We start from the raw sequence: 17,159 nt of genomic DNA, 5'->3' as shown, positions 1-17,159 counted from the left end.
TACAATCTATATATTTGATCCTACAATCTTAATTATCCCTTAGTTATCCTTGTATTATGTATCTCACTTATCATATCTCATTTGTACCAAACAATACCTATATATAAAACTTGAGGCACCTATAATAACTAATTTTGTCAGTTGATGTGGCGTTGCGTCAAATATATATGACATTTAATAATACACATTCATTTATATTGTTAAAAAACAAATAAGTCGAAATGAAAACTACTGACTTCACATCTATAATTTAAAAATTATAGGATAAATTTATCAACTTATTTTGCTTCATATATTTCTTATTTTCTCAATTTTTTATTTACGTGATTTTTTTATATATTATACATGCATCATGTATATCTTGATCGCTAGTATATCTTACTATATTATTAAAAAAGAGCATCACTTATTAACCGAATTAAAATTAATTTGGTGAAACCTAAAACGAAATATCTAAAATACTCTTCAAAAAAGAACAAAATATCTATCTCTATCTATGTCTCAATCTCTATCTCTATCTATATTTTAAACTTCATCTGTCCATGATTTTCTTTATTTGTGTGCCTTGATTTTATTTTTAAATTTAAATTGATTTAAAACCAAAATACAATATATATATACACAATAAATAATATTTATATTTTAATCACACACACAACGCATGTGCAGACGCGACTAGTATTTAATTAAAAATATGCAACTCATACTAGCTAATATATATTCAATCAATACGACTAATTTAAATAAAAATTACAATTATACCATCGACTATACAATATTATCATGTTAAAGTTAAAAAAAATATTATTATGGAACCCACTAATTTTAACCAATCATGGGGTTACACGTCACCCGCAGGATAGTACCCTGCGGGCGGCATGTACAAAACTAACAAGGTGCGGCATGTACAAAACTAACAGAATATGACTGAGTAAGGTGTAAACGAGCCGAGCTATTTGTGAGCAGCTCGTGAGTAGTTCGGTAAAAGCTCGACTCGAGCTCGATTTGACCGAGCTCGAGCTCGAGCTCGAGCTCGAATAGCTCGAGCATACAATCGAGCTCGAGTCGAGTTTTGAAACTATGTGATCGAGTAGCTTGCGAGCTACTCGATAAGCCGCATATATAAAAAAATAATATAAATAAATATATATAAATATAATATTATATATATAATATATAATATTATATATATAATATATAATATTATATTTATATATTTATATATAATATTTATATATTTATTTATTTATTTATAATATTTATATATTTTATTTATTTATTATATTTATATATTTATTTATTTTATAATATATATAATATTATATTTATTTATTTAATCATATATTTTTAATTTATATATATATAATTTTCAAGCTCGAGCTCGAGCTCGAGCACATATTTTACTACTCGATCGAGATCGAGCTCGAGCTCGAGCAGTAAAATATGAGTCGAGATCGAGCTAGAGTAGTGTGCTACTCGAGATCGACTCTGCTACTCGAGATCGACTCGGCTCGATAACAGCCTTATGACTGACTTATTTTTAATTTACTTAAAATTATCATATTTGTTTTAAAAAATTATAATTATTAAATATTATTTTATTTTTTATTTTTAAAGGACATAATATTCATGGCCATGAGATGGTCAACTTAACATATATTTATCTTATTTCAAATCAAATAAGAGATTTATCATGCAAAATTGATTAATGAGAAAGAGTCATGAATTTTTTGTGTTTGTAATAATTATCATATTATCTCTTTAAAATTTTAAATTATTAAATATTCTTTGTTCTTAATCAACACTTTTGAATATTTAATTAACTTGAAAGTAACATAAAAATTAATTATTAATATATACACACACATCAGACGCTATAATAACTCATTATTACATCGAAAAATTTTAGAAAAAAAAAAATCTAACCAAGATTATCTGTCCACTTACCCATGATAATAAAAGCCATTCTTTCCCCCACAAGTATTTTGTATTTTTCCTTCCATAAAAAACAATCACGAATGTTCTAGCACTAGTTAGTTAATTCACATCCAATGTGCCAGATCACAGTGACAAAAATAATTTAAAATCGCATATATTATATATAAGAAAATCGTGTTACCTCCCCCACCTGGCACGCTTGATCATATATATATATCGTTGGTTTTGAACAAGAATATAATATTTATACGATGCATTGCTGGCAAAACAAAGACGACCCACGAATCTTTTCCCTTCTCTCTACAGTCAAAAATAGTAAAGTAAAATATATATATATATAGAGTTTTGTTATATATACAGAGTTTTGTTACGCTGTCCAATAACTATGTCTAACTCCATGTCGCCATGTACAATAAGTGAGTTGACCATTACAATAGGTGAATTGACTTAGAGGGTGTTTGGCTAAGCTTATTAAAAAGAGTTTATAAGCTCTTAAAGGTTAAAAGCTGTTTTACGAGCTTATAAGCTGTTAAAACTTATTTTAAAAATAAGCTGTTATAGTGTTTGGGTAAATTTATTTTAAATAACTTAAAGATGTTGATATGTTTGGTATTATAAAATCTTTTTATTGTCAAAATTACCAAAAAAGTATAATTCTATGAAAATAATATTTTGAGTTATACTCATACGAAAATAGTTTTAGAATAAACTTATATTAAAAAAAATAAAATTGTTTTAATATTTTATTTTTAGAAAAATTTATGTGATTTGTAATTTTTTTTAAATAATATTTAATAAGTGGAGTATAAGATAGAGATTTATTAAAATATTCAAGAATATTTTAGAGATGTGAAATATTAAAATAAGATCTTTTTTAAAAAAGTACCTCCCCTTACTTTTTAAAAACAGCTTATAAGCTGTCAAACAGCTTATTTTGACAGCTTATAAGTTGTTTTTAAAAAAATTTACCAAACACATTTTCAGAGCTTAAAAGCTCTTTCAAACAGCTTATAATTGGGCATAATTATTGGACACCGCAGTAAAATATATATATATATAAAAGAGAAAAAAACCAAGAACAGATTAGCGAAGCACGTTCTTGAAACGACAACTCATCTTTTGAACTGGTTTTTCGATCCGTGGAACCATTCACGCATCTCTCTCACGTTCTGCCAGCTCTCAGCCATCCCCTGTCCGCATCACAATTGCTTCGTCACCACCATTATATTCAAAAGATTTGAGGGTTGGTTTTGTTCTTTTTCTTACCTCTGAATCCCACCCAGGCTTGACATCTGTCGTATATGATGACGTCGTTGCATGTGCTATGTGGGCTCCTGTAGACCATCGATCGGTAGTTTCGAGAGTTTTTTTTAGAATAAAGTGGGAGCCTTTTTTGTTTTCGAGGTATCTTGTCTTGCTGATTTAAATATCTTGTCATCTTCTCTTATTTATTGGTTTCTTTTAATTCATGCAACTGAAAGGGTATATCTTCTTCTTCTCTCCGTGTGTCTGGGCTTTTTGGTCTGATCTTTGAAAGAGAGGATCTTGATTAAATTTCTGATACTTTGCATCCGTAGGCCCACCAACAAAAACCGTGAACGAATACTGGGGAAAAAGATCAAAAAGGTTTCGTGAATCTTCTCCCTTTTACCTCCTTTGATTGGTAGAAAAGGCCTCTACTTTTTTCATATCAAGGATGAGAGGTGCGGTGCTAGTCGCCATTGCCGCCGCCATCGGCAACTTCTTGCAAGGATGGGACAATGCTACCATAGCAGGTGCGTGTTTTATCTCGTTTCTTGTTATCTTGCCAAAACAAAAAAGAGTTCTTTGTTATGTGCATCAAATCTGTTGTGAGATTCATTGTATTGTTCATCACGTGTTTACTGTAGCCCTTTGTCATCAATTCTATGGGAGAATTATAAATCGTAGATTTTTATGTTTTTTTCTCGTCATATTATTACATATGTTGAATCATCTCAGAGGTGTATGTCAAAATTCTTGATCAGGATCCGTGCTTTACATCAAAAAGGAATTTCATTTGCAGAGCCAGCCAACCATAGAAGGGCTCATCGTTGCAATGTCCCTTATTGGAGCAACAGTCATCACAACATTTTCCGGACCCGTGTCCGATTCTCTCGGGCGTCGCCCGATGCTATTAATCTCATCTATTTTGTATTTTCTTAGTGGAATAGTGATGTTATGGGCTCCAAACGTGTATGTGCTTCTTTTGGCAAGGCTTTTAGATGGTTTCGGGATCGGTCTTGCTGTTACTCTTGTTCCTCTCTATATCTCTGAGACCGCCCCAGCAGAAATAAGAGGATTACTAAATACACTTCCACAGTTCACGGGTTCTGCTGGCATGTTCCTGTCGTATTGTATGGTTTTCGGTATGTCATTGATGGATTCCCCTAGTTGGAGATTGATGCTTGGGGTACTATCGATTCCTTCCATTATTTATTTTGCTCTGGCTGCGTTTTTCTTGCCTGAATCTCCAAGATGGCTTGTGAGTAAAGGGAAGATGAAAGAGGCAAAGCAAGTTTTACAGATGTTACGTGGAAGGGAAGATGTATCAGGTATTCTCCCTGGTTTATTTTGGCCAAAGAATCAAACACAGTATCTTTTTTATTCATTGCTTAATTTGTTTAAACTGAAAATTTCATCCATATTTATGATTAATTTCACAAAATAGATAAGATTTGAGATCGTTTTAAGTTCGGAGACCTACAAGATTGACAATTATGCAAGAATTTGTCTGTTTTGGTTATATTTCCCCGGTGAATGATGAAATATAGTTTGAGGTAGGCATACCTCGTCTGATTTTCTTTTGCTTTGGCTCTTCTCTTCCACAGGTGAAATGGCTTTATTAGTGGAAGGTCTGAATGTCGGAGGTGAGACATCCATAGAAGAGTATATAATTGGTCCAGACAATGATCTTGCTGATGACCAAGAGCATGCCTTAGAGAAGGACCGCATCAAATTATATGGTGCCGAAGAGGGACAATCTTGGATAGCCAAACCTGTCCAAGGGCAGAGTACTTTGGGTATGGTCTCCCGTCACGGGAGCGTATCTAACCAAAGTATGTCTTTTATGGATCCAATGGTTACTCTCTTCGGAAGTGTTCATGAGAAGCTCCCAGAATCGGGAAGCATGAGAAGCATGCTATTTCCAAATTTCGGAAGCATGTTCAATGTTGCTGAGAATAATGGTAAGACCGAGCAATGGGATGAGGAAAGCCCAAAAAGGGATGGTGAACATGAATCAAATGCTTCTGGGGATGAATCTGATGACAATTTGAGGAGTCCCTTGCTTTCCCGTCAGGATACAAATGCTGAAAAGGAGAATGCTGATGATCAAGTTAGTGGCATGGGGATTGGTGGTGGTTGGCAGCTGGCTTATCGAAAAGACGAGAAAATTCCTGGAGGCGTCAAGAGGATTTACTTGCATCAAGAGGGTGGTCCCGGATCGAGGCGTGGCTCGGTTCTTTCTCTTTCAGGGGAAGAAACTCCTGCTGATGGTGAGTTTATTCATGCAGCTGCTTTGGTTAGCCAGTCTGTTCTTCGTCCAGGCGACCTCACTAGCCAGCATCAAATTAGCGTCGCTATGGATAAACATTCTGAGTCTGCTGCAAAAAGACCGAGCTGGAAGGAACTTTTTGAGCCAGGAGTTAAACATGCATTGGTAGTAGGTGTCGGAATTCAAATTCTTCAACAGGTAAATTTTGCTCTGCCAACTGAAGAATGTACTACTACCATTTTAAACTATTTTAAGCCGCATATACTCTTAGATATGATATCGTAATGTTTGCTGATGAACGTATTGGAATATAGTTTTCGGGTATCAATGGAGTTCTCTACTACACTCCTCAAATTCTGGAACAAGCGGGAGTGGGAGTTCTCCTTTCGAATTTGGGCCTTCGTTCGGACTCTGCATCTTTTCTTATAAGTGCTCTCACAACATTGTTGATGCTTCCCAGCATTGGTGTTGCTATGAGACTTATGGATATTGCTGGCAGAAGGTAAAATACTCTTCCAAGTAAATTCCCCACCTAAAATTTCAAGTATTATAGTGCACAACTCAAGCTTCGACTAACCTTGCATTGATAACCCTTCCAAATGAGCAAATCAAAGATTTCTTACAGGTGGGTGATGGATGGATTGGTGGGTGATTCCTCCCAATCAATCATGAATTGTGATGGATAATTTCTTCATAAGTAATTTTAAGCTCATGAATCTTTCTTTCCTAGTTCTAACAGATAATGGTAAAGCTGTCCTAACATATGCACCCCTCCCCTCGAAATGCCCCTCGTATTGTAAGAGTGCAAGTACTATATCGTTAACTGAATCTCAAGATGTGCTATGTTAACGTTAATAAAACCTCAGTAGGTGGAAATTATCCAAATGTTGGGAGGTGATCCTGTAATCGGTCAATCTAAAGGGAGCCATAACTCTGTAATTTAGCCCGGTGTAATCTGCGCTATTTCTGTTCCATGATTTTGATTAATTTCCTATTGATTCAAGAGACATGTTATCATACTGTCTTTCGATTAATTAAAGCAGAAACGATCTTTGGTATGTTTTTAATAACAGATAGACATTTTTTCTTGAATCCAGGTGGCTGCTACTCTCTACTTTACCTGTTCTATTGGTGTCGCTCATCTTCTTGGTCCTCGGAAATGTCATCAATCTGGGCAGTGTCGTGCACGCAATTATCTCGACTGTCAGCGTGATAGTCTACTTCTGCGTCTTCGTCATGGGCTTTGGACCGATCCCTAACATCCTCTGTGCAGAAATCTTCCCCACTCGTGTTCGTGGACTCTGTATTGCGATATGTGCTCTCACATTTTGGATTGGGGACATCATAGTCACGTATTCTCTCCCAGTCATGCTCAACTCCATTGGACTTGCTGGTGTCTTTGGCATTTACGCTATTGTCTGCACCATTTCTTGGTTTTTCGTGTTCATTAAAGTCCCCGAGACAAAAGGGATGCCTCTTGAAGTTATAACTGAATTCTTTGCGGTTGGCGCGAAACAAACTGCTGGAAACAACTGAATGTCTCGAATTGTCAGAGGTTTTGGCCGGGATTTTGTTACAACACAAGTCCAGTAAATCAAATGTGATGATGGCACTGTCTGTCCGAACCCCCATTCGGATAAATATTAATTGAAGTAACTTAACTCGACTTGGATTTTGTTTCTTGAAGGTAGCACTATGTTTCTTTTGATGATCATTGACAACTCGGGAGTAAATTTACATGATGATGATGATCACTTTTACCTTTTTGTGGAATAAATTATGTTTCTTGAATGTGATTTTAGCCTAGAAGTCAGAAGATAGTTGTTTTGAGCTACTGATGAAACACCTTGCTGTTACAATTGTCCGAGTTTATATATGCAATTCCCCATAATTTATTCCAACCGTGCTGTTAGAAATGTACAAGTTTATATATACAGTTCACAATAATTTGACCCAACCGTGCTGTTAGAATTGTAGAAGTTTATGTATGTAGTTCCCAAGAACTTAATCCAATCGCCCACCTTTCAATTTCACTCGAACCAATCAATCCGACAAAGTTGTGATTCAGCAAGATTAGCTTAATTGATTCGATAACTTTCATCAAAATCGAACAGGCCAAATAAATAAGACTTCTTTTACCTTTTAATCTGTTCCAACAGTGGCCTGGAGCTTGATACAACACCACAAAGGTTACATTAAACAAACAAGTTCGATACGAGGATGCTTGATCACACGGCCACGGGCGTAGCAGGATATCGATCCACATTGAGGCGTAGCATGTATGAAGATGATACAGAACCACAATACAAGTGATCCCCGATTTTGATAGCACTAGTCATTGATGAGATATCACGATCTTGATACAGTGCAGTCGGCTTTCCATCCGAGTCGACTGCTATAACCCCGCCATTTTTCTCCATATTCAGACGACCTATGTACCTCATCATGATTGCAAAAACTTTTCGAATGAAGGGATATCTTTGAAGCAGATCCACAGGATATGAAATCCCCTGTCAGGTTTTGTCAAGAACTGGTATAAGACGACTAGTTATAAAAGGATATGACTACAAGTTGGACCCCCAAATTTTAAATAAATAACAGACTTTCATTTTTTTTTCCCATATGAGGGGTTAGAAATTACTGGGAATTGATTACAGAGTATATATAAAACAGAATGCAGTACCGTGCTTAAAGCAATCCAATATAGACCTTCGCCGTCGTAACGTATGTTGTCAGGAACCCCAGGCAAGTTATCAATAAACACATCTGTGGATCCTTTTCTACGACCTTCTATGTAGTACCTTTGACATCTTCTCCTGCGATTTAACACGCCATCAATGATCAAAATCAAGAATCCATGTCTATAGACTATGAGAAGCATTAGAAAACAACATTCTGGAGTAAATCTTACAAGACAGTTTCACAAAAGATAACAAAACTCTGATCAGGGGAGACAGCGACGCCATTTGCAAAATACAGATCCCGAGCCAGGACTCTTGTTTCTTTGGTTGATGGATTATAGCTCAAGAATCTTCCATAGGGCCTACCTTCTAAAATGTCCAAGATATGCTCATGCATACCGTATTTATACGAAGCATCGGTGAAGTAGAGTGTGCCATCTTGGCTGATATCGACGGCATCTGTTAATTTGAATTTTAGACCCTCAGCCTCATCTGTTAGTACTTCTATTGAGCCATCATTGCTTATGTTCAATAATCCCTGCCACAGATATCCTCTGCTATCAGAATATGCTTAGCCAGCTACTATTTATATATCGTCACGTTGATTAAACTATTAACTGCTTAGAATAGTATATTTGCTGCTACAATCGATCAATTTGGAAACAGAAACGAAATGAAATCTACAGGGCGATGTGGGTTATCCTCACATATCAATAGAAGTTTGAGTCTCACAGGCAAAAACACCTGATAATTATTCTACCTTAATAGTGAATGTATTCACCAAGAAACTTCTAGAGGAAACACGAGGCAGCTAGCCTGCAATCGATTTATTCTTAACAAGGAAAGGTTAGACGAGCGAGCCCGGCTAGAATCGCGTAGTTAGGATTAATAGGTCTAATGCCATATACACGCATATAACATTGATGCATAAAATTTTTATTTTATTTTTTTTGATAAAATAAAAATTTTATTTTTAATACTGCTGACTGTGTATGATTAAACCCAAGACTTTAGAAGAATCACTACACACCTAAATAAAAATGTTCATATTCCTAAACAGGGCATCAAGTACACGGGGGAGGGGGAGGCGGATGTAGTTGAGAGGTTGTGCTCCTAGTCTTGTTACTTCAGTTAATAGCCATGATTGGCCATTGCTGATCACACAGTTCTCCCCGGGCCCAATGAATGGTCAAGATCCACCGGTGGATCATAGCAAATGCCTTAGGCAAATGCTAAGCTCACCGGGTGGTTTGCACCTGATGCATTGGGCATAGGGCCACACATTTTGTGGGGTTCCATGCCCAATGAATGGTCCAAGATCCACCGGTTGTACATAGCAAATGCCCGGTTCTTATCCTATATTTGTAAACTCAAAAACCATATTTTTTAAACTGTTGAATGGGCAAGATTCCCCTTTTATGCAACAAATACACTCACTTTTCGTTAATCTGATGACCCCACAAAATCAAGATCAATATGCATCAGCAAATCACAAATGCAAAAACAAACCTTCCAACCACAAACAGTATGAATTTCAAATTCAAATAATCGGGTAGTCTTTAAACAAGACTGGAAAAATCTCACCTTGACAGCATCTGCAACAATAACCTCACCGTGGAGTCCATGGACGATCCCCAGCGGCCTCCCCGCCGTGTTGACCCATCTCTCCACCACCGAGCCATTCAAACTAACCCTGTGAACCCATCCATCCTCACAGCCAGTGTACAGGACCCCAGTCTTGGGATCGAAAGCTACGTCCTCCGGCGCCAGCAATCGACCTTCCCCGAGTCTTTCCGAACCCGTCAGCATGTGCGTGTTCCGGTAGGGAACAAACATGGGGTCTCTCCGGGTGAACTCTTTGTCTGGGTAGTCAGCCGGGTCGAAAGAATCGAGCTGGTACAGCAAAATCGAAAGCACTGGTAATAGCAACAGCGAGACGAAAATGGCGGGACTACACAGTGATTTCGGCATAGTGGGAAACAGGTGATCTGCTGTTGACTGTTTTTGAGCCGGCTTTCCTTGGAAATGAAATTGGAGTGGGAATCGATGTTGTTTGTGATGAACATTCGTGATGAAGCGGATTTCCCAAACAAATTTTATTTTTATTAAAAAAGGATAGTGTTGGCTTTGCGATTGGCAGCGTGTAATACACGGCCAGAGCAAATCCTCGCGAGTGCGTTACGCTCGCGAGTGGGACCCATGTATGATTATTATTAATTACTCGTTACCAGGCACACGCAGATTATTAAAGTTTAAAATATATTTTAATATGAAACAATGAAGTTTTTATAAAGGGAAATTTGTGATAAATTCTCAAAAGAAAACATGAATTTTTCCTTATCCCCGTTTCAGGAATTATTTGTTCTAAATCTCTGACACAAGTCTGTTGTTTGTTACAACTCCCTATTTCAGTCAGTTTACCAAAATGCCCCTAAAATCATTTAAGCACCCAACACTACCCCTCACTTTAATTTTCAAAAAAAAAAAAACCAGAAAACAGGGACGATCGGTAGTTTCCCTCCCTCTTCCAACTGATTCTTCTCGCAGGAAAGCAGTGATCTTTTGCGACAAGGTTTTGAGCTCAAAAAATGGCATCGACGACGAGACGAAGCAGACACTCAAAAGATAAGTCAGTTGAAGGAGCTTATGGAGTGAGGAAGGAGAAGAAATCGAGCACTGTGAAGAAGTCGAAGAAATCAAAAATAGGTAAACCCTATTTTTAATTTTTTAAATCGGCCGCTATATATGATTTGTCTCGAGTAATTGAGAAAATTGTTCGTTTAGAGGAATTATTTTGCTCCTCATTGTATGAATATTTAATATTTATGTGTTTTCACTATTTTTAAGGTTTTGTGGCTCAAATGTGTTGTTACCGTTCTTGTTTGCATATATTTGTCGAAGCATTCGCATCATTATTCCTAATTTTCGTATTTAATTTTGACAGTTCCTCGGTTTAAATTATTTATCCCCAATTTTTAGGGTTTTGTTCTTGAAATTATTTTTGAAGTATATCTTGGTAAATAAATGTTATATTGTTATGTTGTTACGATGTTTTTGATTTATTGAATATCTATTCAATAATGTTATATTGTTGAGGACAATCGATAAATTTCGGTACAGAATTCCCAATTGTTCCCAAATTTGAAGTTTTTGTTCTTTTCTATGCAATATTTCATTTTGTTATTTTTATAATGAATAAATTTTGTAATGATTTTGAAATATTAGAAATGGCTGATGAAGAGGAAATATGTGATGATTTTGAGTCGATCAAAAGTGGCAAGGTTATATTTACTCGATGTTCCCCTGCCTATTGTAAAAAAATTATGGAGGAGTTGAAGCTGGTCATAGGAAATGAACAAATGAGCAGAATAAAAGAAACTCCAGTGGGTAAATGGATAGACATGTCTGTTCTACCTGTGAGTAGTGGCAGTGTAGACTATCTGTTTAAAAGATTTGATAGTCTTTCATGCTCGTTCGTTGTTGGTGGTGATATTTCAATTCCTTTCACTACAAGAGACTTCTTCATCGTGCTTGGTTTGCATTAGAGAGGTCAACAAGTTGATTTGGACCTCAAGCTTGAATCAAGCTTTCTGTCTCGACACTTCGGAGGAAAAATAAGCAACACTCACAGGATTGTTATAAAAAAAAAAGCTTGATTCACTTGCGAGTAGTACTGTTGAAGCTGACATTGATGATTTTGTTCGAATGTTCATTTTGTTCATATTTAATTCTGTAATATTCTCGACTGATAATTACATGACTCCTGCTTTTATCTTTCCTTATATTGATGAACTGAGCACTTTTTTTGAGTTTGGTTGGGGAGATGCTGCGTTTCGGTTTTTATACCGAGAATTAGACAATCAAGAGAGTAAACTGTATTTGGATGGTTGCACTGTTGGATTGATGGTGAGTATATAATTAACTCAGTTATTGTGCTATTAATTTTTTGAATTTGTTTACTTATATGAGTTTTTGCTTAGGCTTGGTTCTATGAGAGAGTGTCGTCATTAGTCGTACCACGTAGTGTTCATATCTGCCCCCGCCTGTTTCGTTTCGGAAGAAGCAAGATCCAGTTGGATGATGTGAAAGTTGAAGTGGCTTTTGATGTCATATCGTCAACCAAGGTATCTTCTTATTTACTAATCATATTTCGAATGCTGGAGCTTTGCATTATATATATTTATTTTTGGATCAGGTTTTGTCAATACATCCCTTTCCTGAGGAGGAAATGTTGTTGGAGAACAAGTTAATTTGAGTAGCATCCTTTATTTCATGTTTTAGAAAAGAGAAATATTCTTCATTAAATTCTTTATTGTTGTAGTTGTTGCTGCCGATTTCGAAGGAACAAGGAGGCAAGAGAGATAATTGTGAACTAGAAAAAACTGTGAATAAACAAATGGCTGAGATTAAAATGTTGAAAAAAATTTGTGCGCAGTTGAAACGTGTGAGAGTTGGAGCTAAAAGGAAGCTGGTTGATTTGAAACAAAATCTGGTTTTGGAGAAAGAAGTTGCTCGAAATCGCAAAGGCAAGGATATTGTAGTTGATAATGATCTGAGTGTTGATGAAGCTGCTGATGGAATCAATGAAACCAATGAGGAAGAGGAGTTGAGTGTGAGTCATGACCTAGGTGGTAAGTTATATGATTTTGTTGATGTGTCTGTCAAAAATTGTGTTGATTACTCGGTGAAGGGAAAAAGTGTTGTTGGTGAATTGGATAAGACCAATGTTTCAGATATTGGTGAATTGAAGATAGGTGAAGATGCATGTGATGATGGATTGGATATTGGAAATGAAAAAAGTGTTGTTGGTGTTGAGCCTGAGGGTGAAAAAAATGCAGAAAGTGGTCACGTGGGAACGAAAAGTACCGAAGTCGATGGACATAATTCTTGTACTGAGGATCTGAATGAGATTGATCAATTTTTGGATAATCTTGTATCAAAAGTCGTTAAGGAAAATAATGTTTCTGAGGTTGATATTTCAACACATGCATTAACCAATGTGTTTGAAATGGATACTGGTGACTATACCTCTGAAAAAAGTGGTGGGATCGACGAGAGTGATGATAATTTGAAGAAGGTTGCAAAAAACTAATTTCCAATCTTCCATCGTCGATAATGTTCAAACGAGGGGTGATCGAGTGAAGAAAATAAAGCCATCAATGTTTGTTACTCCACCTAGTACCACACCCAAGAGGAAGGGCAGGAAAAAGGTTTGACTTTGCTCGAAACCAACTTAAACCTTGGTTATTTGATTTTGAGGTCCTATATTTTACTTCGTGTTACTGATGTTGACCATGTTTGTGTATTCTGTCGTATGGAGGAAAAATAATTGATGTTGAACTTGAAGAAAATAATGATTTGAGTAACCAGTGGACTAGTCAATATCAAGGTAGAACAGATTTCTGTGGACATGAAGAAGCCACTGCCAAAGAAAAAAATTTGTTGACGGATTATCTTTCTAGGGATGACATCACGTATGAATTTTCTCACTGAAAGCTCGCTCTATTTTTTTATCACTTTTTTTAGAATCATTTTTAATACAACAGAATTCATTTATTTTTGTAGTCTCGATGTTTGGCAAGATGAAATTGTTCATATGTCAGCGTTCGTGTTCTGTGGTTTCTTGTTTGGTAAGCTTGTTAGCCGTGAAATTATCAATGTTCAAATGCGCATGATGGAAAAATACAGTGTGGATAAAAGAAATGAAATATTTTGCATGGATACTTTGGTGCAGGTTAGTAGAAATATAAAAGCGTGATCGGTGAGTTAGTATACATTTGAGTTAGTTTCTGGTTTTTAATGTTATTTTATTTTGTGTAACGTAGAGAGAAGTGTTTAATCTCCTTGGAAGAGTCGGAAAAAAAAATGAAGGTCCAGAACAATGACTACGACTCCTTTTTTGCGGGACTCTCCGCTGCCTCTAAGTTTTGTTTGCAGAAAAGTAACGGAGATATGTTCAAGAGATGCAAATACCTCATTTTTCCAATTAATAGCAAAGTGCATTGGTTTCTGCTAGTATTTCACGCAAAAGAGGGGATATTCAAAATGTGGAATTCACTTCCCGATTCTTTCAGCTTAGGGTCGTGTAAAACTTTGGTGAGTCTTTATTGTGTCATGTCATGTGATTTGTCTGAATGTTTTTTAATAATCTTTATCTTTGAAGGCACGTTTTCTGGTTGGTTGGGTTCGCCATAATTCAAATTTTGTCATACCCGACTCTAATGTGTTGAGAGAACGTACGCGTCATCAAGGTGAATCGCTTGATTGTGGTGTTTTTGCATGCATGTGGGTAGAGTGTCTAGCTTGTGACTCGGCTGAGATGTGGGAATATCATAATACAGTGAAGATGGACACATATCGTGCTCGACTGACTGCAAGTATTTTATCTCAAGAAAGGGGATTGCTCAAAAACAATTGTGATCAACTGTCTTTGTAAGCTTTTGTGATTGATGGAATAATCTATAGTACGTAAGTCTGTTTATATTATTTTGTAAAACTCCATTTGGGAAGAAACAAGTTCGAGTAGCCTCATATTTTGTACAATTGAATTCAGGAATATATTATCACATATTAAGAATATTATCCTAAACAAATGGAATAATCTCTCTTGTGTGGTGCGATTGCAGTGATAGAGAAACATTTGTGGATAACCCGTGAGTTGTTTCATATTTAGTCTAAACACGTGAGTTGTTTCATATTTAGTCTAAACCAAATTCCAAACCCGCGAGATGTTTCATATGATTTTATCTCGTCTAATTCAGCAATTTGAGGACTGACGTTTACTCTAATTCCACTCAAATTTAAGAACAAGTGACCGAAAGATCGAGCACAACTAGTAAAGAACGATGGGATAAATGTCATTCAACCGAGAACAATGTGTTCCGATTGTAAGACAAACATTGTGGCACATGAAGATCACACTCCCCTAGTGGAAGTGGCTTTGGATCAAAATTTCAGTTATGTAGAACAATCATTTACTAATTTGGAACAATCTTCTTGAATTACGGCACAAGATGACATGTCCTTGTGAACATTCTCCAAGATTGTACAATACGATGCATGACACAATTGAAGAGGATATTTCAATCTCTAGAGAATGGTGGAACCATCACCCAATTGTTTGTCTTGTAATGTTTTGTACCCCACTTTGTCTAAGGTGTAGGAGGAAGACATTGATGATGACCCAAGGAGGACACCATTTGTGGATGTCCACTAACAACCAATGTATACTATAGTGGTATATTTACCAAATTCCAAACCCGCGAGATGTTTCATATGATTTTATCTCGTCTAATTCAGCAATTTGAGGGATGAAATTTACTCTAATTTCACTCAAATTTAAGAACATGTGACCGAGAGATCGAGCACAACTAGTAAAGAATGATGGGATAAATGTCATTCAATCGAGAACAATGTGTTCCGATTGTAGGACAAACATTGTGGGACATGAAGATCACACTCCCCTAGCGGAAGTGGCTTTGGATCAAAATTTCAGTTATGTAGAACAATCCTTTACTAATTTGGAACAATCTTCTTGAATTACGGCACAAGATGACATGTCCTTATGAACATGCTCCAAGATTGTACAATACGATGCATGACACAATTGAAGAGGATATTTCAATCTCTAGAGAATGGTGGAACCATCACCCAAGTGTTTGTCTTGTAATGTCTTGTGCCCCACTTTGTCTAAGGTGTAGGAGGAAGACATTGATAATGACCCAAGCAGGGCACCATTTGTGGATGTCCACTAACAACCAATGTATACTATAGTGGTATATTTACCAAATTCCAAACCCGCGAGATGTTTCATATGATTTTATCTCGTCTAATTCAGCAATTTGAGGGCTGAAATTTACTCTAATTCTACTCAAATTTAAGAACATGTGACCGAGAGATCGAGCACAACTAGTAAAAAACGATGGGATAAATATCATGCAATCGAGAACAATGTGTTCCGATTGTAGGACAAATATTATGGGACATGAAGATCACACTCCCCTAGTGGAAGTGGCTTTGGATCAAAATTTCAATTATGTAGAACAATACTTTACTAATTTGGAACAATCTTCTTGAATTACGGCACAAGATTACATGTCCTTGTGAACATGCTCCAAGATTGTACAATACTATGCATGACACAATTGAAAAGGATATTTCAAGATGCTTCATATGATTGTTTCTCGTCTACGATAACAATTTGAGGACTATAATTTACTTTAATTTCACTCAAATTTAGGAACAAATAACCGCGAGATCGAGCACAACTAGCACGAGTGGATGGGATAAAGGTCATTTAATCGAGAACAATTTGTTCCTATTGTAGGACATACATTGTGGGCCACGAGCAGCACACTATTTTAGTGGACATTGACCAATTAAAGACTTTGACCACCACCTACCCCTCATTATTAAGCTTTGTCGGTACACATAATCTCTTCCATTCGCTTCTTGGTTCCAGATTAGTTAGGGTTTTTCTTTTCAAAATAAAATTTCAGTTTTTAAGATCGCGCACAATGGAAATGAAGATTGCACCACAATGTCTATGTGGTTTTGGAGAAATGATATTACGAAGAGTCGGACCACGTTCGACCGGCCCGGGAGAGTTGTATTACCTCTGTCCTCGTGAGCTGCAACATCAAAATCGCTTTTTCTGGTACGATGATTATCACGGTGAATCTCTTCAAAAATCGTCAAAGTTGAAACCAAACACTAGTAAGTAAGGTAAAGAGAGCTGCGTGTATTCAATGCCTCAACAATCTGCATCCTCCTCCATCCATGATTCAACGGAACAGTTGAATTACAAGCGTAATGATTTTTCGTCCTCTGAAGCGCTACACAACCAGCCTACTAGTGCACCAGTGCACGACCATGTTATAGAAATATGCTGTTGTTTTGGTTGCACATGTTTTGTTCTTGTGCTAATATTACTTGTAGCATTGTTTATTGTAATAATCAGACATTAAGTTCCAAATTTATGCAGCTTTATTCCATATTAAATACAAGTTGTACGAAATTCATATCAG

The 17,159-nt window shown here is 36.3% G+C and overlaps 2 protein-coding genes across 4 annotated transcripts; one reads left to right on the top strand and one right to left on the bottom strand.

Moving 5' to 3' along the window:
• The first annotated feature begins 3,162 nt into the window (after window positions 1-3,162).
• LOC140887057 (monosaccharide-sensing protein 2-like) lies at window positions 3,163-7,428 on the top strand. 3 transcript variants are annotated; one of them, XM_073294075.1, is made up of 6 exons: window positions 3,163-3,342; window positions 3,516-3,713; window positions 3,945-4,511; window positions 4,788-5,650; window positions 5,767-5,954; window positions 6,550-7,428. In XM_073294075.1, exons 2-6 carry the CDS (start codon window positions 3,635-3,637, stop codon window positions 6,986-6,988), a joined length of 2,136 nt encoding a protein of 711 aa, XP_073150176.1. In that variant the 5' UTR covers window positions 3,163-3,342; window positions 3,516-3,634; the 3' UTR covers window positions 6,989-7,428. The 3 variants fall into 3 exon arrangements, with proteins under 3 accessions (XP_073150176.1, XP_073150175.1, XP_073150177.1); XM_073294076.1 differs by lacking the exon at window positions 3,163-3,342 and adding an exon at window positions 3,380-3,420; XM_073294074.1 differs by lacking the exon at window positions 3,163-3,342 and having other exon boundaries at window positions 3,379-3,713.
• A 137-nt stretch (window positions 7,429-7,565) lies between these two features.
• On the bottom strand, window positions 7,566-10,209 carry LOC140887058 (protein STRICTOSIDINE SYNTHASE-LIKE 5-like). Its single transcript, XM_073294077.1, has 4 exons — window positions 9,718-10,209; window positions 8,364-8,671; window positions 8,136-8,268; window positions 7,566-7,962 (listed from the first exon to the last, which is right to left on the bottom strand). The coding sequence occupies exons 1-4, from the start codon at window positions 10,102-10,104 to the stop codon at window positions 7,681-7,683; spliced, it is 1,110 nt and encodes a 369-aa protein (XP_073150178.1). The 5' UTR covers window positions 10,105-10,209; the 3' UTR covers window positions 7,566-7,680.
• Window positions 10,210-17,159: the final 6,950 nt, after the last annotated feature.

The sequence above is a fragment of the Henckelia pumila genome, chromosome 3, assembly GCF_033568475.1.
Source record: "Henckelia pumila isolate YLH828 chromosome 3, ASM3356847v2, whole genome shotgun sequence".
NCBI lineage: Eukaryota > Viridiplantae > Streptophyta > Magnoliopsida > Lamiales > Gesneriaceae > Henckelia > Henckelia pumila.
The sequence above is the reverse complement of the archived record's forward strand: the minus strand, read 5'-3'. Positions and strand labels throughout refer to the sequence as shown.